We start from the raw sequence: 27,630 nt of genomic DNA on the forward strand, positions 1-27,630 counted from the left end.
ACCCTGGGCCTGAATATTTCAATCACCGGCATGTTCAGGTCCTGCAGTCATGGATTATAACCCGGATCCCTCACCCACCCCCACGTAGAAGAAATCACAAAGAGGAATCTCTCCAGAAGCACCAATCAGGGGTTTAATTAAACCAGGGGGTGGGAAAAGGAAAGGAAGGAACCGGCAGTGTCCAATGCAGCCGTGTTACCCCTTTCTGATCAGGTCCAGTGGGGAGAGGGAGGGGAGCGTCACAACGTCGATACAGAAATAGAAAAAAGCGCAGTACATTAAAAATGAGGGGAGAGAAGAGGGGCGGGGGGTCCTTTAAAATCACCACCTCAAACCTGGTATAAATGTACAAAATCCAGCTCCCCTGAGGGAGCAGGGACCTATTTACACTAGGCTGGGGGCCCCAGCTCCACTGCTGCCCCCCCAGTCCACAGGGGAGCAAAGACACCCCCCGAAATCCCCACTTACGGAGAGATTTGGGGAACCTGAAGCCCAGACTCCTGCCCTGAAAGCCCACGAGCTTGGGGAGATCGCCCTTTAACCCCCACCCGCCCCGGGGTGATCCCAACAACCCAGACCTAACTCCCCCAGTCCAGTAGAGAACACCCCGACAGCTGGTCTTTCTCCCCCAAGCCCTCTCCATGGGACAGCGCGGGGCACCCAGTGCCAACCCTCCTTCACCTGGACCCAGCCAGGCCAGAGGGAGATGGGGAGGCACAGCCACACCCTGAACCCCACTGTCCTGCCCCACATCCCTTCTGAGCTTGTGTCTGTGTGTAGCGGCTGGGGTGGGGGGTTCCTCAGCACTCTCACCCTTGACCCTGGCCAGTCCAAGGGATGGGGGAGGGGATGCTACACCTGATGCCAGGTGGTGGGAGGGAATACCAGTGCTGATGCCAGGTGGGAGGGATGCTGACTGGTCTGGTGTGGGGAGGACATACTGCCCCTGATGCTGAAGTGGGCGGGGGAGAATGCTGCCCCTAATGGCAGGGTGGGGGGAATCCTAGCCAGCCCAGTGTAGGGAGGGGATGCCATCACTGATGCCAGGGGGTGCGACTCACAGGCATCATTATCTGGAGTCCCGGTCCTTGTAAGTGGTGGTGAGCTCTCTGAGGTCTGGGGCACGGCGGGGGGAGCTGGGCCGGGCGCCGGGCACGGCAGGGATGAGGGGCGGAGGGGCACCAAGCAAACCCTCTGGGGGTGGGGCCTTGGCCAGCAGCGCGGCATGGCGGGGGTAGGCCAGCAGCCCCGGGGGGTGCGGGCCCAACCCATAGAGCCGGGCACGCTCGTAGTCCTCGGGCAGCTCACGCTCCAGGTAGCGGGGCAGGGCGTAAGGCTCCCGCCAGGCCTCCAAGGTGGCATAGGGGGATCCGGGGGCCGGCCCAGCCACTAGGTACGGTGGCCGCTCGAAGACAGCCAGCGGCCCCAGCGAGTGGGGGACATGGAGAGCCCCGGGAAAGGGCCCGCCCGCCCGTAGTGCCCCCTCCAGGACACCCAGCTCCGGCTCCTCCTTCACCTTCACTTCCTTCTTGAGGGCAGGGTCAGGGTAGGGTGAGCGTGAGGCCCGGCCCCCCACCGGGCTGCCGTAACGTTGCTCCCGGCCTGGCTCGCTGTGTGCCCGCATGGGGCCGTCTTCCAGCCCCAGGGAAGCGGGGTGCTTAGTGGGCAGGGGCGCCGGTGAGGCACGAGGGGGGAGCCTGGAGAATAGGGTGTCCCTGGAACAGATGTGGGGGTTAGTGCCATGAACTGGGCTGAGGCTTGCACAATCCCCAACTCGTCCCTCTCCTCATCAGTCCCCAATCCCCCCATTCCTCCGCCATCCCACCCCCCTCCCTAATCCCCAACTGTTCCATCCCCTTCCTCTCCCACCCTTGCATCAGCCCCTGATTCCCCCCACAATCTCCATCCCCCCTTCCCCAGAATCAGTCCCGCCCCCACACCTGGACCTCACTGCCCAGATCTCACCCTGACCACCCACAACCCTCAGCCAGCCCTGCAACCCTCATCTCCTGCCCTCTTGCATTGACCCCTGCCCTCTCAGCCAGCCTGCCCCCACCTCGTACCTGTCCTTCTCGTCCTTTATGGCAGGCACCTCTCGCTTGTCCGGCTCTTTGTCATGCTGGGCCGGCCCGCGCTCAGCTGCATCACCGGCACCCCCTTTGGGCCAGGCAGGGGCAGTGGGGAAGGAGGGGGGCGTGCGGTGCAGCCGGTTCCATGGGTCGTGGGGGCTGCCGTAGGCCTGGGCCCCGGGGCTATCCTTCTGCCCGAACATGGAGCTGGAGTCTGGGATGGGAAACAGAGACCAGAGCATGAGACTGGGAAGGACCTAGAACGCCATACACATGGGAGCGGCGGAGCAAAGCTCTCCCTACAAAAGCTCCACCTCTGCCAAGGAAGGCCCCGCACCTGACAAGGGAGGCCCTGCCCCCACGTCCCTTCTCTATCCAGGCCCTGCCTTATCCCATGGGGGATTAGCCTACAGAGGTTCTGAGAACAGGTCCTGCCCCTCAGGTGCGGGCCCCACCCCTTTCCCCCAGAAATCCCTGGGGCTCGCCTGCCTGCTCCAGCACAGGCCCTGCTTCAGGGTTGTTACTGTTCAATTACTGTCCCTCTTGGACACAGCCCCCACTCCTCCTCCCCAGGTCTCATTGTGGTCCCACCTCCTCTCATATGGGGGGTCTCACTCCCCAGAGCTCGCCTGTGTCCGCAACTTTTCCCTCACCGGCTCCACCCCCAGCCTCTCACCATGCAGGTCCTATTCCCACCCAGGTGGGCTTCAGCCCCCAGGGTTGTTCCACATGGGGCCTAGAACAGCCCTCCCTCCTTCCCAGCACCAGAGTCTGCCCTCACCCCTGTGGCCCCGCCCCCTCTACTCACTGAAGGCGGGGTTCCCCAGGCCTCCAAAGGCCCCGTTGGAGAGCGCCCCCAGCGCGGCTAAGCCGGTGGGGCGGCTGAAGGGATCTGGAAGGCAAGAAGGAAAGGGAGGGATGAATGGGCGCAGTGATGCCCAGCTGGGCCCCACCCCTGGTGCGCCCCGCACAGCCCATGTGCGGCCCCTGACTCCACGCCTAGTCCTGGTGCCCCGTACTCAGCCCCCAGCTCTTACCAATGTGTGCGCTGGGGCCCAGGAAAGAGCTGTGTGGTGCACTGGGAGGCCCGAAGGAGGCACCAGAGCTTGCCTGGATGGCACCTGTGGAGGACAGATAAAGCATTAGATTGGTTGAGAAGAGGTCATCCCTACTGGCTAGCCCAGCTCCCTCCCTCCCACAGACTGAGCCCCAACCCCCCACAGCCTCTGGGTGGCCTGTCTCTTCCCTCCCCTAATCGACTCCAATCCCCCCATGTCCTCCGCCAGCCCAGTACCCCCTCCCCCAGATATGCCTCCAATTCCCATGGCACGCTTATGTCATTTTCCCAATAACCTGGGTACCCGGGGCTGGGAGGGGGGCAGTGGCTGCAGGCTCTTGGGGCCAGGAAGGCGCTGACCTGCGGGGGTAAAGAGCGTGGCAGGGCGCGTGAGCTCTTGGCTATGAGCAAGGCTTCCAAAGGTCCCTGTGCCAGGAAGGCAGGTGATCAAGTCGTTCCGGAAATCCAGCTTGTGGGGATCACCCTGCATCAGCTGGGGAGAGGGGAGAAAGGAGGTCAGCCAAGGGGGAACCTAACTGCGTATCACAGGGCCCTTCTAGCCCACTCCCACCCAGGCAGGGTCATCCCCAATGGTTACTCCCCAGGGCTCCATATGGCATCAGTCCCCAGTCTCACATGCCTCGGTGCTAGGGAACGGGCCCTCGTGGAGCTCTGGGAACCCTGGGCCAGAGCTCACAGTCTGGGAGCACATGTAATTCTGGGGAAAGTTAACAGGTGAGGGAGGGGTCAACTGATTTGTAAAAAAAAAATAAATCTACAGAATCCTTATGTCACTGGTATCACCCTCTGCAAGGGACTCTCAGTCCTTGCCCGCCCCATCCCCCAGCTCTAGGTCCTCTCGTTGGTGGAATTTTGGATTATACATCATCAGCAATGGCGCGAGTTGGGTATCATTCCAAAGCCCTTTCTCCCTGCACACAACGGGCCAAACCTCGAACAATTATGTAGTTTGGAATTAGAGACAAATATTGAAACCCCAAAAGGGTCTTTCGATTCTGCTTTAATCCGGGGATGTGAAACATGCAGCCCTCCCGAAGTGAAACTTGGATCCTCGCCTGACAATACCATGATAGCAGTTAATGCTCAGAACATGAGACTGGATTCGGTTTTCTAAGGTTACAAGAAAGGGAAGGAGAGAGCTTCCAACTTATTTGGTGTCATCAGCAAAAGAGAAGTGATTTGTTGGTGTAGATCAGGGGTCAGCAACCTTTCAGAAGTGCTGTGCCGAGTCTTCATTTATTCATTCTAATTTAAGGTTTTGCGTACCAGTAATACATTATAATGTTTTTAGGTCTCTTTCTATAAGTCTATAATATATAACTAAACTCTTGTTGTATGTAAAGTAAGGTTTTTAAAATGTTTAAGAAGCTTCATTTAAAATTAAATTAAAATGCAGAGCCCCCTCTGGACTGGTAGCCAGGACCCGGGCAGTGTGAGTGCCGCTGAAAATCAGTTCGGCGCGTGTGCCATAGGTTGTCTGCCCCTGGTGTAGATCATCACCATTATCAGCTTGGATTATGATGCCAAAAGAGGTGTAATGGGGTGGTAGTGAAGACATCCAGCCCCAAGTAACTGGGCTCCATCCACAAACTGCAAGCCTTGGGCAAGCGTGGAGCAGCACCAGCAGGGGCTGTGCTTTGTGGCGGGCGCGCAGACCATGGTACTGCAGGTGCTGGACGGCAGCTGGTAGGAAAGGCTGGGGGATGGGCTACATGGCTGGTTCCCGGTGAGCGTGCAGCTGCTGAAGGTAGAAGACCAGCTGCACCAAGTGCCTGGAGTGCAGGGGGTGTGGGAGGGGAGTGCAAGGGTTAGGGGAGAAGGGGCACAGGAATCCACTTTGGCCTTCCAGAGGCGACATGTTGTGGGGTGGGAGGGGACACGCAGGGTTACGTGGACCCCTGGATTTCTTGGGATGCCCAGCAGTGAGGAGGCAGCGCTCCCCTTGGCAGCTGCTCTCTCTGTGTCCCCCTAGGAAGCAGCAGGGTGGCTTGCTGAGCCCCCGGCTCCGACCCCTCCATGGGGCTGCTTCTCTTTCCCTGCTGCTGAAGTGCCTGGGCTGCTGCCTGCTTTGGAGACTGCCTGCTGAAGTGAGTCAAGGGGTGGAGGAAGAAGCAACATGTGGGGTAGTCACATGCCCCCCCCAACCTTTCAACTGCACACCCTGCTAGCCATAGTTATACATCGCCTGCCCCCCCCACCGCCCACTTCTACCAAGGTTCTGGTGCCCTGGACAGAGTAACCTTGGATCATCCCAGACAGTGGTTTGTCCAATCCATTTTGTAAAACCTCCTGTGCCGGGGATTCCACAACCTCCCTCAGAAGCCCGGTCCAGAGCTTCATTACCATAGAAAGTTTTTCCTGCTATCTAACCTACATCGCCCTGGCTGCAATTTCAGCCCATTGCTTCTTGTCCTACCTTCATTGGACATGGAGAACAACTGATCATAGTTCTTTTTACAACAGCCCTTACCATATTTGAAGATTGTTAGCAAGTCCCCTCTCAGTTGACCTTTTGCTCAAGACTAACATGCTCTTTTTTTTTTAACCTTTCCTCCTAGGTCAGGTGTTTTAAAAATGTTAATCATCTTTGCTGCTCTACTCTGGACTCTCTCTAATTTGTCCCCATCTTTCCTAAAGCGCGGCTCTCAGAACTAGACACAGTACTCCAGCTGATGCCTCACCACTGCAGAGTAGAGTGGGAGAATTACTGCCCTTGTCTTCGATGTGACACTCCTGTTAATACACCCGAGAACAATATTAGCCTTCTTCACAGCTACAATCACATTCTTGACTCATTCAATTTGTGATCCACTCTAACCCCTAGATCCTTTTCAGCAGTGCAACCACCCAGTTATTCCCCACATTGTGCCTTTGATTTTTCCTTCCTAAATGAAATACTTTGCACTCATCTTTATTAAATTTCATCTTGTTGAATTCAGACAAATTAGAGAATTTGTCAGGGTTTGTGTTGAATTCTAATCCTGTCCTTCAAAGTTCTTGCAACCCCTTTCAGCTTGGTGACATCTGCAAAATTTATAAGCATACTTTCCACTCCATTATCCACGTCATTAATGAAAATATTGAGTAATATTGGACCCAGGAATGATTCCTGTGGGACACCGCTAAATACACCCTCCCAGTTTACCAGCAAACCACTGATAACTACTCTTTGACTACAATCGTTCCACCTTATGGTAATTTCATCTAGACCACATTACCCCAGTTTGCGTCTTGAGAACGTCTGGTGGACTATATTAAAAGCCTTACTAAAATCAAGATATATCACATCTTGAAGGAAATTGGTTTGGTTTGACATTATTTGTTCTTGACAAACCCAAGCTGGCTAGTCCTTATAACCCTATTATCCGCCAGGTGCTCACAAACTGATTGTTTAATTATTTGTTCCAGTATCTTTCCAGGTATTGAAGTTAAGCTGATTGGTCTATAATTCTCCGGGTCCTCTTTGTTCCCCTTTTTAAAGACAGGTACTGTGGCTGCCCTTCTCTTCTGGGAGATCACTCTTCCTTCAGGAGTTCTCAGAGATAATTGCTAATGGTCTAAGATTGCTTCAGCTAATTTCTTAAGTACCCCACAATGACTTTCATAAGGCCCTGCCTACTTGAATACCTCTAAAAGTACCAAAATATTCTGTGATGATTGCCTGGTTCCTTGCTGAAATAAGAGATGTAGAAAATATGGGAGGAATTTAGAAAAGGAATATGGGTTGTTAAAAGGTCGTCAATTCCTTTCTGTGCACTTGGTTCAGACGAAGACCCTAGAACATGAAAACAGAGCACCGAAAGTCACTTGGGGGCCGGGGGGGGGGGGAAGGGGGGCATAACAGCATCCTTTCCTAGTTTTTCTCACAACGACAGAACTCCATCGAATTTTGAATGAAACATTCAGCATGGCTGGGATGACTTCCCCAGAAGTAGCCAAGCACCGTCTAGATTCGTTAGTTGTTAAATACCAAGAAGGGGTAACTGTAAAGCTACATGATGAAACTGTAACGCTTACTTGCACTGGCAATCTATTTGCATGCAACAGACTGGAGCTCATTAATAGCAGCCTTCAGAGAGGAGATAGCTAAAGGTGTCGGTCAAATGGATACTTTGGGCCATGATGTCCATGAAGCCTTCAGCGCCCAAACACTTATCCAAGACTGTGTCAATCTATAGGCTCCAATCAAGAACAGCAGACTAAAGCAGTGCTCAGACACAAAGAAGGAAGTCAGAGTGAAAGGCTAACCAGACGTCACTGTCTGCTCATCTCCTGGCTGTGTCCAGATCACATCATGATGTTGCTCTACATGAAACTTTGGGAACATACGACTTCTTTGTGGTACCACAATCTACGTTTGAACGCAACAGAACAATGCGAATGTACCAGGCAAGAAGCAAACTAATGCACATCTCACGTGGGCTTCCTAAGCCAGCACCTACTGACAATGTGACCGGTGCCTTACGCCAGCAGAGGCCATTTAAGCAAAGCAATCAGAGATGGTATGGCTCAGGTACAAGCTCTTGACAAACCAGAAACTAGTAACACCTGCGAAGATTTGGCTGAGCATTTCATTATGAGGCTACAGAGAAAATACTGGACCTATGATAAACTCCAGCTCATGTTTGACACCTATGCGGGGGAATCAATTAGCAATATTACCAGAAAGGAGATACTGCCCCACCTGATGCAAAATAACTGACTCCACAAACATCTCCAATTTCACAATGAAGAAGTAAGCCTTATGCTTGCACGAAGGACGAGTTAACTGTGTACATTGCAGACACAACGCTGCTGCACACAAAGAACTGATGGAAGAATTTCATCGTTGCATGGTGTCATGACGCTGCTGTTTTGCACTGTTCAGTGGAGTTTCTTTGTAGTTCCCATGAGGTGAGCTGAGACTAAAATGATCTTGCATGCCATCAAAGCCACAGAGAAAGAGATGCTACTAAACTCCAGAGTTTTGCACAAGACACAGATGTTCTAGGTTCTGTTTTTGCGCCTGCTTCTGGAGAAAAGAATCACTGTATATCCCTCAGAGATGTGTTCCTATCCCTCGGACCATTAAATGCTATCCACTGGCAGGCTTCCATGCCCTTTCAAGATGTGACACTACTGGAAGATTGACTGGGAAGACCAAGTTATCTTACTGGAAGGCATTTGATTCACCTCTCTCCTTGTCCAAAGGTGCTCAAAACAGAGGTGACAGTCACCGATGAGGTTTATAAACTAAGGGCTGGAGAAAAAGCCGACGCGCAGAGGAGCACATGATTTGAGAAAGCACATAGAGAGGATCTATTAACTGGGATTCTCTATAGTCTAGTAAAGAGAAGAGCATAGAAGTTGATAAAGTACACGTAGGAACGCAAGAGAAACAGTTAGATGAAAAGGAATCCCGTTGAAGTACATCACATGAAAGCAGACAACTAAAAGGTGATGCATTTTATAAGTACTTGTATACAAATGGTAGAAGTCTAAATACTAAAATGGGTGAACTTGACTGCCTGGTATTAAATGAGGATATTGATATTATAGGCACCACAGAAACTTGGTGGAACAATGACAATCAATGGGACAAGATAATTCCAGTGTGCAAAATATATTGGAATGAGAGACTAGGTCGTGCTGGTGGGGGAGTGGCACAGAAAGAAAGCACAGAGTTAAATATAGTGAAAATCTTAAATGAACTAAATTGTACTACAGAATCTCTATGAACAGAAATTCTGTGCTTGAGTAATAATAGTATACCAACCACTGGACCAAGATGGTGACTGTAAAATGCTCAGGGAGATTAGAAAGGCTATTAAAATAGAAAACTCAATAATATGATGGATTTCAACTATCCCCATATTGACTGGGTACATTCACCTTGGATGGGATGCAGAAATAACACTTCTATTCACCATTAATGACTGCTTCTTGGAGCACCTAGTCCTGGAACCCACAAGGGAGAGACAATTCTTGATTTAGTCCTAGGTGGAGCACAGGATCTGGTCCAAGAAGCGAATATAACTGAACCACTCGGTAGTACTGACCATAATATAATTAAATTTGACATCCTGGGGGAGAGAGTAGAAAGAAAAGAGGAATACCAAAGAAACCCACCACCATGATATTTAAATTCAGGAAGAGGAACTACAGAAAAATGAGTAAGCTAGTTAAACTGAAATTAAAAGGAACAGTCACAAGAGTAAAATGGAGATATACCTATCTCATAGAACTGGAAGGGACCTTGAAGGTCATTGAGTCCAGTCCCCTGCCTTCGCTAGCAGGACCAAGTACTGATTTTGCCCCAGAGCCCTAAATGACCCTCTCAAGGACTGAACTCACAACCCTGGGCTTAGCAGGCCAATGCTCAAAACACTGAGCTATCCCTCCCCCCTGCAAGCTCATAGACTCATAGACTCTAGGACTGGAAGGGACCTCGAGAGGTCATCGAGTCCAGTCCCCTGCCCTCATGGCAGGACCAAATACTGTCTAGACCATCCCTAACAGACATTTATCTAACCTACTCTTAAATATCTCCAGAGATGGAGATTCCACAACCTCCCTCGGCAATTTATTCCACTGTTTAACTACCCTGACAGTTAGGAACTTTTTCCTAATGTCCAACCTAAATCTCCCTTGCTGCAGTTTAAGCCCATTGCTTCTTGTTCTATCATTGGAGGCTAAGGTGAACAAGTTTTCTGCCTCCTCCTGATGACACCCTTTTAGATACCTGAAAACTGCTATCAGGTCCCCTCTCAGTCTTCTCTTTTCCAAACTAAACAAACCCAATTCCTTCAGCCTTCCTTCATAGGTCATGTTCTCAAGACCTTTAATCATTCTTGTTGCTCTTCTCTGGACCCTCTCCAATTTCTCCACATCTTTCTTGAAATGCGGTGCCCAGAACTGGACACAATACTCCAGTTGAGGACTAACCAGCGCAGAGTAAAGCGGAAGAATGTCTTCTCGTGTCTTGTTTACAACACACCTGTTAATGCATCCCAGAATCATGTTTGCTTTTTTTGCAACAGTATCACACTGTCGACTCATATTAAGCTTGTGGTCTACTATGACCCCTAGATCTCTTTCTGCCATACTCCTTCCTAGACAATCTCTTCCCATTCTGTATGTGTGAAACTGATTGTTCCTTCCTAGGTGGAGCACTTTGCATTTATCTTTATTGAGCTTCATCCTGTTTACCTGAGACCATTTCTCCAATTTGTCCAGATCATTTTGAATTTTGACCCTGTCCTCCAAAGCAGTTGCAATCCCTCCCAGTTTGGTATCGTCCGCAAACTTAATAAGCGTACTTTCTATGCCAACATCTAAATCGTTGATGAAGATATTGAACAGAACCGGTCCCAAAACAGACCCCTGCGGAACCCCACTTGTTATACCTTTCCAGCAGGATTGAGAGCCATTAACAACTACTCTCTGAGCTGCAGGGAAACATTTTAAAAACATAATAGAGTCTCAAATTAAATGTACACCCCAAATTAAAAAGAATAGTTAAGAGGACCCAAAAAATGCCACCACAGCTAAACAGAATAAAAGTAGTATCTAGAAGCAAAAAGGCATTCTTTAAAAGTTGGAAGTCAAATGAGGAAAATAAAAAGGAACAAAATCTGGCAAATAAAGTGTAAAAATATAATTAGGCAGGCCAAAAAAGAATTTGAAGAGCTACTAGCAAAAGACACAAAAACTAACAGCAAACTATTTTTTAAGTACATCAGAAGCACGAAGCCTGCTAAAAGCGGGGCCAGTGGAGGATCAAGGTGCTAAAGGAGCATTCAAGGAAGACAAGGCTATCGAGAAGCTACATTCATTCTTTGCATTGATTTTCATTGCAGAAGATATGAGGGAGATCCACACACAAGATTTGTCGCCTAAAAAGAATGGCTCAAGAACTCTCCCAGATTAAGGTGTCAGTAGAGGAGGTTTGGGAACAAACTGGTAAGTTAAACAATAAAAAGTCACCAGGACCAGATGCAGACCAACGGACATAAATTGCCACTGACAAGGGGTGCATTTAGACCTGCTACCAGAAGGGCAAATCATCAAGTAATGGAACGGCTCCAAGATGATCATGTGCATCCAAAACTGCCCTCCTCCTATCTGGCACAGATGGCCTGACCACACCAGTTGTGCGTAAAATACCATGTGCTCCTGAATCCACCCTTACCTAATCAAACGCTCATATGCAAAGACCAGATACTCATCACCCTGCAATGTCTGGCCAGCAGCCTGCCTTGTACAGAGACATTAGAGTGCGGCATGGACAAAGATCAGTGTGACAACGTGCCTAGATGGAGAGGACCCCGATGATGACTTTGATGAAAACATGTTTTTAGTCTTACATGTCAAGGCTAATCCTAGGGAAGTTACCAAAGAACCATGTCTTTTTTATGTAACCAACACATCCCCGGTTAAAGTACAGTTAAAAAAAAACAACCGTTACCTTTATCAATCAAACTTGTAATCTCATTCGGAAAAAAAAAAAAAAGGTTAGTTTGACAGGATCCATTTAAATGTTCTAGGTTTGGTACTGTTGCGTTCGAGGGAAAAAGGGCTTTTGAATGATAGTCAACTGGACTCTTTCTGATGACATATTATCAAAATTCCCACCAACTGGAGGATCTAGATCTGGGGCTGGGGGCAACGAGTGTCCCATGCTATGCCGCAGAGGGTGAAACAACTGAATTTATAATTCTGGAGATATTTAAGACTCAGCTGACACCTCTCTTGCCTTTCTATGGCTAAGGTGGCCCCCGAATGAGTTTTTACTACATTATGCTCCCAGACTATGAGTGCAGGATCCCAGCTGTGCTCTCGCCCAGCACCAGTACTGCAGGGGGCGCTACTGGTCAGGATCTGCTGTCCCCTGCAGTGCCCATTGGGGCATAGAAAGGGCACCACCACGACTCTACCTTCATCTTCTCCTGGTGCCGCAGGATCATGTAGGCCACGCGGACGTGCATGGAGCACCATTTGCCAGGCTTCTACAAGAAAGATGGGAAAGCATCAGCTCCTGGGACACACCAGGGCAGTGCCCCCGCCTGGACTATTCCCCCTTTGTGAGCCATTCCCCACAGCGCCCCCTGCTTGGCACAAGATGGGCTATTCCCCTGCCTCGTGACCCATTCCTCCCAGCGCCCCCTGCTGGGCACGCACTGGCCTATTTCCCCCATGACCCATTTCTCACAGCACCCCCTGCTGCAACAAGCAAAGTTACAGGATTGGTACACGTGGTTACTTACCCTCAGGGAGGGTCTGAAAGGGTCTGTGAGCTACAAAAAGACAGAGAGCAGGCGGTTAGAGGGGGATCTGTGCCCACACAGCATGCCATGCAAACAGCCCACTGCCCTGCTCACCTGACCCCCTTTCTGGGACAAAGAGGGGGCGACAGCTCCCAGCCGCGACGGCAGCTCTGGGTTAGTGCTCTGGGGAGAGAACAGGGGGTCAGGAGGCTACAAACAAATCAATCTCCCCACCACAGCCAGAGCCAAAGCCAGGATAGAGTCCTCCCTCCCATCTCTCCCCCACAATTGCCTAGACTCCCAGCCCCCCCACTCTAATCCATGAGATCCCACTCACCTGCCAGAGCAGGGGATAGAACCCACGAGCCCTAGCTCCCAGCCACTACCCCCCTCTCCTGCCAGCTTTAACCCTCTAGGCCCCACTCCCCTCCCAGAGCTGGGAATGGACAACGTCTACTTCCCTGCTCACCTTAGGCTGAAAAGCCCCCTGCAGGGAGCCAAAGGAAACAGCAGGGGGCAGGACAGGTTGGATCCCAGTCACGGTGGGAGGGAACGTGGCATAGAACTAGGAAGAGAGAGAGGGCAGGGAGAGCTCACTGAGTGGAAGGGGAAGTGCCATCACTGCAGGGGTCTCCTAGTCCCTGGGGAATAAGCAGCACCCTGGGACCTCGGACCTCAATCCCCAGGAAAACTCAGCACTACAACATGCCTAGCCTCTCCCTTACTGTATTCCAGCACCTGGGAACCCCCAGCACTGAATCATGTTCCCATCCTCCCGGTTATATCCCAATCCCCAGGAACCCCCAGCCCCAAGACACAGCCCTGTCCCCTACCGCTATGCCTCAGCACCTGGAAGCCCCAGCACCAAGAAACAGTCCCATCCTCTGGCTATATTCCAGCTGCTGAGATATCCTGGCACTGACATACAGCCCAGAACCTAGTCCCTGGGAACTCCCAGCACCGAGACGCAGCCCCATTCCCCATCACTATAGCCAGCCCCCGGGAAAAAATGGTTGCTCACCTGGACAGTAACTGTGGTTCTTTGAGATGTGCCCCCTCTGGGTGCTGCCCTCTAGCTGTGCTTGTGCACTCATGCCTTTGATTTGACAGTTCTCATGGCACTGCCCCAGGCCACTGTCATATAGCACTGCGCGGGCAAACCGCCCTCACCTCCGTCTCTACCACGAAGCCCTATAGCAGAGAACTCTGAAGTGGAGGGGAAGGAGGGCAGGGAGTGGCGCGTGCATAGGGACACACATCTCGAAGAACCACAGTTACAGCACAGAGTGAGTAACTGTCTCTTCTTCGTTGAGTAGTGACCCTGCAGGTGCTCCACTCCGGGTGACTACCAAGCAATTCCCTCTAAGCCCACGTCCAGACTACCCCGCCGTATCGGCGGGTTAAAATCGATTGCTCGGGGATCGATATATCGCGTCTAGTCTAGACGCGATATATCGATCCCCGAGCGCGCTTACATCGATTCCGGAACTCCATCAACCCGGAGTTCCGGAATCGACACGGAGAGCCGCAGACATCGATCCCGCGCCGTCTGGATGGGTGAATAATTCGATCTTAGATATTCGACTTCAGCTACGTTATTCACGTAGCTGAAGTTGCGTATCTAAGATCGATTTTCCTCCCCTAGTCTGGACGAGCCCTTAGGTCGGGGGGTGGGGGGAGAACGCGTGGCCTTCAGAGTCAATTTCAGTACGAAAGAAAGTACAGAAAACACAGCATCAGAAGCAGAGTCAGGAGTTACTGATGAGCATTTGGCGAACATGCATATAGAACCCCAAGTAGCAGCCTTACGTATTTCAATCATGGGCATGTTTCTGAGAAACATCGTAGTGGTGGAAATGGATCTCAGAGTGAATTCAGACGTCCGGAGGTGCCTGAATATTACAAGATTTGCACTAAGAATTAATGCAGCCAGATATCCACCTGGCAAGTCTTTGATTAGAGATTGCAGGCTCTTTTCATCTAGCTGCAAGTGAGACACACAATTGTGGGGTCTTTCTGAAGGGGTTGTCATATCCAGAGAGGAGGCGAAGGCTCTCCCAAGCTCAAGGGTAAGCAACAATACTTCTTGTTTATCTAGGTGAGGTTTAGGGTGGAAGATCGGCAGGTGAACGGGTTGGTTAATATGGAACTCAGAGGAAAGTTTAGGTAAAAATTTGAGGTGAGATCATAATGTGACCACCTCCTTAAAAAATTCTATGAAAAGGGGCCTTTGTGGGATGTCCCCCATTTCCTCAACCAGTTATGCTGACAAGATGGCTACTTGGAATGTTATTTTCATTGATAAATGAAGCAGGCAGCTCAGTTTAAACTGTGATCTTGTAAGGCATTTAAGAACCAGATTATGACACTTAACTGACCGATTCTGATTTCTGAGCCGCCTGAGGAACCTCAATATTGTTGGGTGGGCAAGAACAGAATATCCCTCTGCTGGAGAATGGAAAGCTGGGATGGCTCTAATGCAACTCAGCAATAGCCCTGAAATTTTTAGAGTTAGGATATAGTCCAGTATATCTGGCTGCGATGAGGTTGGTGGAATATGTCGGCGGTCACATCAACAGACAAAGCTTGTCCATTTGAGAGTACATGTAGCGAGTGGATTGTTTTCTGCTGTGTAACTACTCTTCTTACCTCCTCTGAGCAGGCTGTCTCTAATCCCATGAACCATGGAACAACCGTGCTTTAAGATGAAGCATTCCAAGGCTGGGGTGAAGGATCTTCCAGCCCTTCCTGGGAAGACAGTTGAGGATCAACGTGGAGCGTGATCAGTGAGCAAACAAACTGCTGTATCAGGTAAAGGAATCATGTTTGTCTGGGCCCGATCAAAACTATTTGGAGGACTCTGGTTCTGTCCTTTTTTTATTTTGAGCAGAACTTTGGCTATTAGAAGAGTCAGTGGGAATACAGGCAGTAGATCCAACGACCAATGAAGGCAACTCACAGGAATCGGTGACCCAGTCCGCCTCTGGAGCAAAACTAGGCACATCTCTTGTTTATCGCTGTTGTGGACTGGAAATCGAGCAACCTTCTCCAGTTTGAGACCGATCTGGGAGGTGCCCCATTACTGGAATATGTAGTGTAATATGTCGGAATCTATTTCTCACTCACGGTCTTGGAAGAAGTGCCTGCTGAGAGTATCCATGGTCACATTCTGAGTCCCTGAAAGACAGGCTGCTGTGATGATGCTCTGATTGTATATGCACCAATTCCAGAGCTTGACAGCCTCAGTGCAGAGGGATGGGGATCTTGCGTCTCCTTGCCAGTTATGTAAAACATGCATGACATGTTGTCCGTCACAACCTTTACGTACTTGCCCCGATTATTGGTAGAAACCGGAAAAAGGCGTATCTGACCACTCTGGAGTTTGATGTGTAGCATGGTCTCTTGTGACATCCATTTGCCTTGGGCCACGTGAACATCCAGATTCTCTCCTCACCCTAACATGGAGGCATCAGTCATTATGATGAGCGTTGGGAAAAGACATATAAATGGGAGTCCTGCGCACACGCTGCGACGCTCTTTCCAACAACTGATGGACTGTTTTATGCAAGTGGGTATGGAAAGAAGCATATTTAAACTGTGTCTGTTTGGTGACTAAACACTCTTGAGCCACCCTGGAAGGCAGTGCAATCGGAGTCTTCTGTGATCGACTAGTTGCCATGTGCCCCAACAACTGAAGACAGTTCTTGACCAAAGCTTGGGTGCTGAGTTGGATTGTATTGGCTATGTTGGAAAGAGCCACACACTTGCGCAGAAGAAGGTAGGCTCTTGCTGTTACTAAATCAAGATGTGCTCCTATGAATGCTAAGTTGTACACAGGGGTCAAAAGGAGATTTTTGAATGTTCAGTTGTAGGCCCAAGTTGAGGACGAGATCAATGGCTTTGGAAGTGGCCCACGAAGTCAGTTCCAGGGAGCGATCCTTCAGCGGCCAATCATCCAGGTAAGGGAACCCTAAAATACCTTTCCTGTAGAGCTGTGCTGCTATTACTGACATGACTTTCAAAAAGACACTTGGGGCAGATGACAGGCTGAAAGGGAGCACCTGGCACTGACAGTGGTCCTGGCTGACAATAAAATGTCCATTTTGAAATGGCTGGATCACAGTGTGGAAAGGCACATCCTGAAGGTCAAGGGCTGAGAACCAATCCCCTGGATCTAATGAGGGAATTAACACTGCAAGTGTCACCATTCTGAATGTTTGTGCAAGTGTTGAGTAGCCTCAAATCTAGGACGGGTCTCCCAGGGCCACTCTTTTTTGGTATTAGGAAATGCCTGGACTAAAACCTCTTTCCTCTGCGGTGCATGGGAACTGGTTCTACAAACACTCGAGTGTAGGAGAGAGGCTATTTCCTGACAAAGCAAGCTCCCGTGAGAAGGGTCCCTGAAAAGGGATGAGAGGGCAGTTCATCAGTGGAAAAGATGGGGAGGGGATGGCGTACCCTGTGGAGATGATCAAACCCATCTGACTATAGGGATCGACTCCCAAATGTGCCTGAGGAGGTAAAGGTGGTCGCCAAAGGGAGGAAGGCAGTGGAACTGGTGGAGTTGGTACGGATGAGGGTGGTAATTCAGAACCTCAACCAGCCCATCAGAATTGCTGCACGGAGGTGGAAGGGTGCAAGGCAGAAGGCTGAGAGTTGGATGGTTTCCTTGTCTGGAATTTGGGTGTATTCTGATATGGTTCACACAGCCTCTAGGAGATCAGGAATTGAGCTGTCTGGGATCTCTGAGCTGTCTGGGACTTGCTAAACCATCTCTTGTAGACAGATGTATAGTTCCCAAGAGAACACAAAGTAGCCCTAGAGTCCTTTAATGTGCTCAGAGATTCACCTGCACCCATCAAAAGGAAGGTCTTCCACTGTATTCTGCTCCTCTTTCGGGAATCCAGAGCTAGAGCCAGGAGGCCCTTCTCAGAACTACTGCTGCAGAGATCGAATGGGCAGCAATATCAACAGTGTTGAGAGAGGCTTGTACTGGTGTTCTGGCAAGTAGCTGGCCCTCCTCAATAATTGCCTGGAATTGCTCTCTATGCTCCGCCAGTAAGCGGTCAACAAAAGGGGGGGAGGGGAGTCACAAGGTTATTGTTGGGCAGGGTTGTGGTACTGCTACCCTTCCTTCTGCGCTGCTGCTGGCGGCGGCGCTGCCTTCAGAGCTGGGCAGTTGGAGAGCGGTGGCTGCTGGCCGGAAGCCCAGCTCTGAAGGCAGAGCCGCTGCCAGCAACAGCGCAGATGGCCTGGTATGGTATTGCCACCCTTCCTTCTATGCTGCTGCCTGCCGAGCTGGGCCCTCAGTCAGCAGCTGCCACTCTCTGGCCGCCCAGCTCTGAAGGAAGCAGCACAAGAATGACGTGGTAGGTATTGTCACCCTTATTTCTGCGCTGCCGCTGGCAGGGCGCTGCCTTCAGAGGTGGGCACCCAGTCAACAGCCACCACTCTCCGGCCACCCAGCTCTGAAGGCAGCGCAGAAGTAAGGGTGGCACTACCCCAATCCCCCTAAAATAACCTTGCAACCCCCCTGCAACTCCCTTTTGGGTCAGGACTCCCAATTTGAAAAATGCTGGTCTCCCCTGTGAAATCTGTATAGTATCTGGTAAAAGCACACAAGAGACCAGATTCCCTGGTCCGTGAAGCATTTTTCATGGCCGTGAATTTAGTAAGGCTCAGTGATTATATTTCACCATTAACGCCTGATAGTTGGTTATTTTAAGTTGTAAGGAGGCTGATGAGTAAGATCTTCTACCAGCTAGGGTTAAACGTTTATCATTCTTTTCATGGGGTGTGGATTTAGCACAGTGCAGCCCTCCATACTCGTTAACTGCGTCGCCCACCAAAGGAGTAGGAGAGGGCTGAGAAAAAACAAGTCTTTTGCTGGAATATAATATTTCTTATCCGTTCTCTCACATGTAGACAGAATAGTGGCTGATGATAGCTGGAGGGTCCAGAAGGGCCTTGTTGACACGCAAGGCTATGTGGGCAGATGAGGGTGAATGAAGGACACCAAGCAGCTTATGATGAGGTTCTTTAACCTCCTGGAGAGGGATCTGCAAGGAATTGGCAATTCTCTTGACCAGATCCTGAACTGCTTAAAATCATCCACCAAGGATGGAGGATGAGGCATGACTGCTTCATCAAGAGTTGAGGAGATGTGGTTGGAGGAGAGACCTCTTCACTGGCTTTAGTTTCTTGCTCCTCAAAAATTTCTTCTTGAGGATCAGGTCTCCTAGAGAGGGCAGGCGATGAAGGTTGCCTATCTCTGTGATGGGTGGTGCTCGAAGCCCTGGAAAATTGTTAATGATAGGCTGCTTTGGTACTAAGGGCACAGAGGAAGAGCTTTTCTTGCTGCTTTGGTCAGCTAACGGTATCAACGATCGCGCTGGGCCTGAGGCTTTGCCATCTTTTGGTTTAGTGGTGCCCTCGGAACCTGAGACACCAGCAGCCTCACAAATACCAGACTGGAGAACAGACAGTGCTGAAGTAGCTGAAGACACTGACAACCTTGGCTTTTTTGAGATAAATCCTACCCGGTGAACTCAGGGCACGACCTTCGGAAGGCTTATGAGAGGAGTCTTGCGTCTTCCTCTTAGATGCCCTCAATGGGAGCAGCTGAGAGATAGTAGAGGTAGCATATTTTCCTGGAGATCGGTGTACAGGAAGAGTCATTTGATCGGGGTCAGAAGCCAGGCGTAGTGAGCTCTCTATCATCAGGAGAGGAAGTTTGATCTCCCAGATTTTTCTCACTCCAGATGTCAATGCCAGACAGAACTTACACTTCCGGGCAACGTGTGATTCCCTGAGGCAACAAGTGCACTGAGGAGTGCCCATCACAACAGACAGCATTTGACACCGGGAGAACCGGGCACAACCTCCCAGTGAACAGGAACTACCTTATCTACTAACTAATATCTATCTAAATGTAACACATTTAAAAAAACAACATTATTTTTCATAACTAGGAAGCTACTACTACTATTACACTAATGTTAAACACTACAAATGAACTACTACAATAACAAAGCAGGGCACAGTTGAGGTAATCTCAGCGGGAACCGCTGCCAGAGCTCTGTCTCTGGCTGAGAAGGAACTGAGGGCGGTTCGCTTGTGCAGTGCTATATAACAGCAGCACAAGGCATGAGGCTGACTAGCACGCTTGTGTGAGCAGACCAGACACTGCTATGAGAAATCGCTGACCAAAGGCGCTGGGGGCACAAGTGCACCTACAGAGCACCAGCCACAGGGACACTGCTCGAAGAACCACCCCTGGTATTGAGACATGCCCCGTCCCGACCTCCAGTATCCCAGCGCCCAGGAGCCCAGCACCTAGACACAGCCCTGCCCCCTCCTCCCCCCCATATCTCCAGCAGCCTTGGCACCTAGACACAGCCATGCCTCTGCCCCATATCCCAGCCCCCAGGAGCCCTGGCACCTAGACAGCCCTGCTCTCCCCCCACAAATATCCCCAGCCCCCAGGAGCCCTGGCACCTAGACACAGCCCTGCCCCACCTCCCCCCAATATCCCAGCCCTTGGGACCCCCTGGCACAGGGTAGTGGCTGCCAAGGCTGCACTCACGTTATGCCTCAGAAGCCCATCAATCTTGCCTGGGTATTTCTCAAACTGGAAAAGAAAAAGTGGGATATAAGGGGAACCCAACGCACCAGTGCTCTCTAGAGGGGAAAGGGCCCGAGTCCCTTTCCCCGCTCCCCCCGAAGCAGAGTTTCCTGTCCTGGGGTCAGACCGGAGCGGATGCCCCTGAAGGGTCACTTACCATGGCGGGGGCGGGCACCATGCCCGGCGGGAAGGGGGTGAAGTGCTGGTGCGTGTGCTGGTGGGTGTGCTGGTGCTGGTGGTTGTGCTGGTGGAACTGGAAGGCCAGTGGGCGGATGGCGGCTGCCCCCATGTCGGCCCCGCCCTGTGCTGTTAGGAACCGCGAGCTCAGGCCCTGCCGGATCAGCTCTTGTTCTGAGCAGGGACAGGAGAGAGCAGGGGGTGGAGTTATCAGGGGGAGATGTGACCCCCTTGTAGCCCCTCCTCCTCAGCCCCCCAGAGATGTGGCCACCCACTACCACCTCTTCCTGAGAAATGAAACCCCTTCCACCACCACCAGCCACCTCCACACTCTCCCAGAGAGATGGGATCCCCGTGCCGGCCCCTCCCCCTGGAGATATGAGAACCATCTTCTGCCTGCCTGACCCTGAAAGATGTTCCCTCCTCCCTCCGCCAACCCCTTCCCAGAGGAGATGGGACTGGCTCCACCAGCCCCTCCCTTCCCCCTCACCAGCCTCTCCCAGCCAGCTCTGCCATGCACCCCACCCCCACCCGTGCCTCCCTCCCAACTCACCAGATAAGGCTGCGGCTGCGGCCGGGTGCCCGGCGACCTGGAGCAGAGGGGGTGGGGGGGGCAGGCCCGGAGAGGGGGGGAAGAGGGGCGGGTGATGGTGGGTGGGGGGGCGCAGGGTGGAAGGAAAGGCGTGGGGGGGTAGGGCCAGCGAGGGAGTGGAGGGGCGGGGAGGAAGCTGTGAGGAGGAGGAACACGGGGGCAGCAGGGGCTTGGCGTGAGCGCTGCTCCGGTTGCACCTGCAGAAGACAGAGAGGAAGAGAGAAAGTCAGCCCAGGGGAGAGGAGAGTAAGTGGGGGGAAGATGAGGGGGTATGTAACACGGAACGGGGGGAGGAGGGGACACACCACTGAAAGAGAGCAAGAAAAGAAGGGGGGGGAGGTGACAGAACGAAGGGGGACAGAACGAGGCAGGAATGCACACCCTAGCTCACTCACCCGGCGATGCTGAGGTCCAGCCCTGCTCCATAGGGCCCCGGCGGCGTGGGGCTGGCGAAGGGCGCTCCCTTCCCATGCACAGTGGGCTGGGGCAGGCCGTGGGGTGCTGGGCCCCCCTGCGGCACCGGCAGCTGACCCCGGGGCTGGGGCGTGGTGCGAGCAGCAGCCAGGTTGGGTGTCCGGGAGGGCGGCGGGGCTGGAGGAGTAGGGGGCCGGGCCGGGGCCACAGGGAGGGCTGGGGCTGCCTGAGAAAGGGGGTCCTTGGGCAGGAAAGGCACTAGCAGGGGGTCCCCGTCGGCCTCGTGGCTCCGCTCCTGGCTTCGCTCCAGCCCTGAAACCTTGGGGATCACAGAGAGTTTGGCTGCACAGCTCCCGTTCATGGCACCAACTGGGCCCGAGGCTGGGGAGAGAGACAGCAGCCAGTGAGAGACCACCCAGCACCAGGGGGCACTCTCCTGGCTGCCAGTGCTGCCCTGATGCCCCAATGCAGCGCTGGCGTGGGGTGGGTGGGTGCTGCCATGCAATGAGCAGGGTGGGAGGGCTCCGTAGGAGGCACTCCCCAGCAGTCAGTGCTGCCCTATGCCCCAGTGCAGTGCTGGGGGTGTGTGACAGGCTGTACCTCATGTTCACACTTTTCAACAGACTATGTAAATTGTGTATAAATGTACCACCTCACAAGGGATATCTGAAAACTCATAATCTGCTGAACATTTTTGTCCCGGTAAAATATGTGTGGCAACAATGTATGTGAAGTTATAAGATTCTACTATATCACATTGTTGCAACGTGTTCCAAGTTTAGAAAAGCAGGCCCAAAACAGTTCTTCAGAGACAAAAGACACATTGATGTCCCGGCCAGGTATCAGCACAACCAATGAACCATCATATACTACCACCTAGATAAGTGGCTCTTTGGCAGGAAGAAGGGTGTGAGCGAGAACTTTACATATTGGCAGAACCACAGTCGGGGAGTTCCATGGAAACAGTCTGTCTGTCACCTGAACCCAAGCTGGAGATAATCCTCAAAGAGGGGAAAAGCATATGGGAAACAGTGGTCTCCAAATCATCTCTGGCCCTTCATCTCTACTCACTGGAGCAGTGAAGTTAGAATGACAAAGGAAGCATCACTGAACTGGGGGGGAATCCTGGCTGAAGCAATCCAGCCAGACTGCTGTAAGCTTACAGTAAGAAAAACATTTTTGCTTTAAGTTCACTTAGCTTGTTAAGATAGGTACTTCCTTGTAAAAGGAAGTATTTTTTCACACACTGCACAGTCAACCTGCGGAACTCCTTGACAGAGGATGTCGTGAAGGCCAAGACTACGACGGGGTTCAAGAAAGAACTAGATATATTCATGGAGGAAAGGTCCATCAATAGCTATTAACCAGGAGGGGCAGGGATATTTGCCAGAAGCTGGGAATGGGTGACAGGGGATGGATCACTTGATGATAAACTGTCTGTTCATTCCCTCTGGGGCATCTGGCCTTGCCCACTGTCGGCAGACAGGATACTGGGCCAGATGGACCTTTGGTCTGGTGTGCGGTTCTTATGTTAGGTATTAGTTTGTCTTTTTGACTTATTTTCTTTGTAATCAAGTCTGACTTTGATGCCTCATTACTTGTAATCACTTAAAATCTTTCTTTCTGTAGATATGAAACTTCTTTTATTTGTTTTATCTAAGCCAGTGTGTTTGGACTGAAGGATTTGGGAACTGCCACTTGAGACAACACTATGCATATAATTTTCCATTGATGAAACGACTGACTTTCTGTGAGCTTGTATTGCCCAGCTGGGAGCTGTGTAGTACAAGACATACATTTCTGGTGGACAAGGCTGGGACTGGGAATTTGCTGGTGTCGCCCTGTATGTAAATCATGAGTGGCTGGCCAGAGCGCTCCTGTCATTTAGCTAGGAATGATTTTGCAGGCTAGGGGCTATGAGTGAGTAGGACCAGGAGTGGCTGTTCTCACAGCAAAGCAGAACAAAAGGCACCGCAGGCTAGAGAATGAAGGGGACACAGTTGTTCAACAGTCTGGATTGTATCCGGTGTAATGTCACAAGGGGCACTGCGCTGCAGCGAGCGGGGGGGGGGTGTCTGTAAGGGGCGCTTTTCTCCTTTAGCACCCACCTTTGTTGGTTGAGACAGTGAACGATTGATCCAGGTCATCATTGGAGGCCTGATAGGGAGAGAAATGAACTCATGTTATCACTGACTGTAGGGAGCCCCCTGCTGCCAAATACACATGAGAAGCCCCCCCCAGCCATCCTTGATTCTCTGAGCTCCCCAGGGAGGGGTCCCCTCCCAAACATGCCTGCCCGCGGTGGGGGGGAGGGGATTAGAAACGTGAGCGCAGGAGGGGTGGGCTGGTGGAGTTCAGGGGGTGGAGATGGGGGCAGGAGGAGGGGTAGGATTCAGGGCCTCTCACCTGCTCCCCTGGGTCACTCTCCATGTCACACTGCAAGGGAGAAAGACAAAGGTGGGATGAGCGGAGGGCGAGCTGCCTGAGCCTGCCCTTAGGGGGTGCCATGGGCCAGATAAAGGGGGGAGAGGCGGAGCGTGAGAGAGCCACTTACTATGTATCCTGTTTCCAAGTAGGAGCGGAGGGAGGCCTGTGGGAAAGAAGGGATATCATTGGCAGCTCCGCCCCCTGCTGAGCAGAGTTGGGATGCCCCTGCCATGTGTAATGAGCACCTCCTGCAAGCCACCCACCCAAGGCCTGCACCCCAAAGTCCTCATCCAGCTCCACCCTCCTTTGCACCCCCCATGCTCCATCTTCCTCATCCCCCCACCCTCCCTTGCACCCCCAGCCTTTTCCCCAACCCAGCCCCTACTCTTCCAGCATCCCCACTGTCCCCCTTTCACAGCACCCCACCCACCCCGGCAATACCCTACCATTCCCCTGCCCAGCTCCCCACACTCCCTTGCAGCCCCATGTCATCCAGCCCCCCAGCTCTCCCTGCCCAACCCCACATGCCCGTCTCCACTCACCTCTTTCCTCCTCCTCTTGCTGCGTCTCCTCAGCGCCCGCTCCCCCGCATGCCGCCCACACCCCTTCTCTGAGCTCTCCTCATGGCCCTCCTCCTCCTCTGAGCCGCTCCCCTCACCCCGCTTCCGCTTCCCCGAGTGCTTCAGCTGATGCTCCAGCCGCTCGGGGGTCCTCAGTGTCGTGTCCTTCTGTGGGGAGGGGGAGATGGTGAAGCAGCTCCTTGAGGACAGACGACACCTGCCCAGCCACCCGTAATGAATTCCCTCACCTAGCGCTTAGACACAGCCACCTCTGGGGTGGGGCGTGGGGGGCTGCTTATACTGGGATCCCTTGCCTAGTGCTGAGATATGGACACCTCTTGGGCGGGGCACAGGGACTGTTTACATAGGGATCCCTTGCCTGGTGCTGAGAAGCAGCCACCTGGGGGGCGGGACATGGGAGAATACAACTACCCTAGTGGAGTTCGACCTTTACTCTGGGGTACACGCCTTGATTCTTAATCAGTCCAGTCTGACAAGAGGAGCAAGCATGAGTCACTGCAGAACAGGAACACACTGAGACTGGAGAGCTCCCCACCCTGCATTCCTGAAACCTGGATTTCCTGCTTCACATTTTAACTGGAAGATGTCTTACGGCATGTCTACGCTGCCCATGGCACAGCGCTGCCGCGGCTGTGCTGTAACGTGGGCAGTTTAGTCACACTTTATCACCGGGGAGAGCTCTTCTGGGGATAAAAAAAATAACCACCTTGAACAAGGTATCTATACTGGCACTTTTCAGTGCTAAAACTTTCATCACTCAGGGTGTGTTTTTTCACATCCCTGAATGACTGAAGTTTTGGCAGTGTAGACACAGCCTTACTTGAGGCCCGACACAGCACCTCTTCCCAAAGGAGGGCAATCTTCCTGGACACAGCACTCAGGATCCCAGACAAAAGTCATGGCCCCGTCCCCCCACCCCCGCTATATCCCAGCCCCCGGGAACCCCTGCCACTGAGAGATAGCCCCATCTCTCCCACTATATCCAGTGCTAGGAACCCCCGGTTCCAATGCACAAGCATCCCTCCCCTAGCTATATCCCATCCCCTAGCACTGTGACACATCCCCTCCGTCATCTTACACCCGCTCCACTATATCCCAGCCCCCAGAAACCCCCAACCCCAAGACACATCCCTGTCTCCCCAGCTATCTCAGCCGTCAGGAACCTTTGGTACCTAACTACATCCCTCACTATATTCCAGCCCCCGGGAACCCCCAGCACTGAGACATGGCCCCATCTCCACTCTATATGCCAAATACTCCAGAAACATAACCCCATCAATCCACCCTATCCGGGCTGGGCTGCCTATAATTGTCTGTTTTGGGTGTGGTGTATGTGTGTCGCACACCACTGTGCTTCGCCTGGAATGGGCTCTGCTACGTGTCTCCTGTGCCCTATAGTGCCTGTGGCTAAGGACGATTCTCAGCCCCTCACCTCCAGTGCCTCCAGACTGATGAAACTAGCAATGACAAAGCCGTCAATCAGATCCTCTTCCTCCTCCTCCTCCTCCTCCTCCTCCTCATGGCTGCAGGAGGAGCCTGAGGGCCTTGCCCTCCGGCGCAAGGGCCGGCGCCGGGGCTTACCGGGCGCCACAGGGGCTGGTGGGGCAGGACCTTCGCTCTCAGAGTCTGAAGAAGAGGAGAGGACGCCCCGGTGGGCGGGCTCCCCTGGACGTCCCCCCCGACGTTGGCTCCGGCGGCTCTCACGGTCCCGCCGCGAGCAGCGCCGCAGCCTCCGGGCCCTGCCACCTCCCCCGCTCCAGCAGGGGGCAGGAGCTGCTGCCGCTTCCATGCTGCCCCTGGCCAAGCCTCTTCTTCCGACGCCCTTCACCCCTCTCCGGCCTGCTGCATGGCAGCTGTTCTGAACGGGGTCCTCTCCTCTGGGCGCTGACTCGTGGAGAACCAGAGGGGGGAGCTCCTCCCCCAAGAGGTGGATGGAGTGTGTCTTCGTCCTCTCCTTTAAACACTTGCTGGCAACTTCCCCTTTAAGGGGGATTTTGACACACGCTAGTAATCTTCCCCTTTGAAATCCGACTTAGGGCCCCCCAACACCAACTCCCTGTGGCAGTTTCTTTTGGGGGGGCCTCCCCTTCAGTTCGCCACAGCGGCTGCTCTGTGCGTCCTCCCCTTTAAGGCAGTCCTTTCCAACAACAGACCTTTAATGCCCCTTGACATAAACTCCAAGACCGGGGTGGGCCGAGGCGCGCCTCCCCTTTAATTCCGATTAACTTGCTGCCGAAACCAAGGACACCGTCTTTCCAAGGGCCTCCCCTTTAAGGCTAGGCCATGAAATGGCTGAGGCGGCTTCTGGCAGAGGCCTCCCCTTTAATCAGGCCTCACATCCCCCTGCGGTATTGGGGCCCCTCCCCTTTAAGTGGGCGGACTCGACACCTCCGCCGCAGGCAGTCCCTGGGGTAGCCGGCCTGCGAGCCAGGCAACTTCCCCTCGGAGATTCCGGCGTTAAATGGCTTCAGCCACCGAACACGTCGGAGACGAGGGGCAGGAGTGACTTCCCCTTTAAGATTCTAGCTTCCACTTCTGCCAGCAATGGCAATGGTCGACGGGCCGAGGGGGGAACCTCCCCTTTAACAATCCAGGGGTAAAGCTCCCCCCGCAAACGCGCCGGGCTTCGCGGGAGGCACCTCCCGTGTCAGAATCCAGAGTGAACGGCTCCTGCCTCCCGGGGGGGGCGCGGTCACTGCCCCTTTAAGAAACCGGTCTGAAAGCGCTTCCCGGGATTCATGTCAGGGGCCACGTCCCCTTTAAGAACCCAGAGTTTAAATCTCACCAGCCACTTCCGTAATTAGGCCAGCTGGCGTCCCCTTTAAGAACTTGGCGTCAAACTCCTCCGACAAGAAACCCCCTTCCACAATGGGGCAGGAGCGAACTCCCCTTTACCAGCTCCGGGCTCCCTTTAAATCCACTGACAGGCGCTGGGACGAAGAGGGGGGCTGTTTTCTTCCGGCAGAAATCCCCCTTGACTCCTGACGTTGCTCTGTCCCTTTAAGAAGCGGCCGTAGAGGGCAGGAATCCGTTGGCGGGGAGGGGGCGGGGGGCTCTCGCAGCCGCTGCAGGGAACGGGGCGTCTCGCGACCCCCGCGCTGATTGGCCGCGAGGCTCGTGCCCAGCGCTGTCCTCGTTGCCCCCCGCTGATTGGCCGAACCGGTGGGGACGGAATGGTTCGGTCCGAGCCGGTCTCTGCTTCCCTCACGGGAGGGGGCCCGCTTGGTCTCGCCCTCCCCCTCCACGGGCCGCGCCCCGCTCGCCCCTGTCCCCCGACTCTCTCGGCTGTCTGTCTCTGCGCGTCGCTGCCGGATCCTCTTCCCCTCTGCGCACGGCACGCGACGCAAGCCCGTCCACAGCGTGCGATCCCTCCGCCATCGATGATAGCGCAGAAGAGGAAAAAATCCCTCCGCTGGAAGGAAT

The 27,630-nt window shown here is 52.9% G+C and overlaps 1 protein-coding gene across 3 annotated transcripts; it reads right to left on the reverse strand.

Annotated features, from left to right (window-relative positions):
• Positions 1-109: 109 nt before the first annotated feature.
• FBRS (fibrosin) lies at positions 110-27,562 on the reverse strand. 3 transcript variants are annotated; one of them, XM_030562346.1, is made up of 18 exons: positions 25,640-27,558; positions 24,169-24,351; positions 23,754-23,789; positions 23,606-23,635; positions 23,308-23,356; positions 21,181-21,580; positions 20,747-20,982; positions 20,174-20,367; positions 19,978-20,022; positions 12,862-12,957; positions 12,507-12,575; positions 12,393-12,422; positions 12,063-12,134; positions 3,487-3,619; positions 3,107-3,190; positions 2,878-2,961; positions 2,064-2,283; positions 110-1,715 (listed from the first exon to the last, which is right to left on the reverse strand). In XM_030562346.1, the coding sequence occupies exons 1-18, from the start codon at positions 25,994-25,996 to the stop codon at positions 1,070-1,072; spliced, it is 2,964 nt and encodes a 987-aa protein (XP_030418206.1). In that variant the 5' UTR covers positions 25,997-27,558; the 3' UTR covers positions 110-1,069. The 3 variants fall into 3 exon arrangements, with proteins under 3 accessions (XP_030418206.1, XP_030418205.1, XP_030418207.1); XM_030562345.1 differs by having other exon boundaries at positions 24,169-24,354; positions 25,640-27,555; XM_030562347.1 differs by lacking the exon at positions 19,978-20,022 and having other exon boundaries at positions 24,169-24,354; positions 25,640-27,562.
• Positions 27,563-27,630: the final 68 nt, after the last annotated feature.

The sequence above is a fragment of the Gopherus evgoodei genome, chromosome 4, assembly GCF_007399415.2.
Source record: "Gopherus evgoodei ecotype Sinaloan lineage chromosome 4, rGopEvg1_v1.p, whole genome shotgun sequence".
Lineage (NCBI taxonomy): Eukaryota > Metazoa > Chordata > Testudines > Testudinidae > Gopherus > Gopherus evgoodei.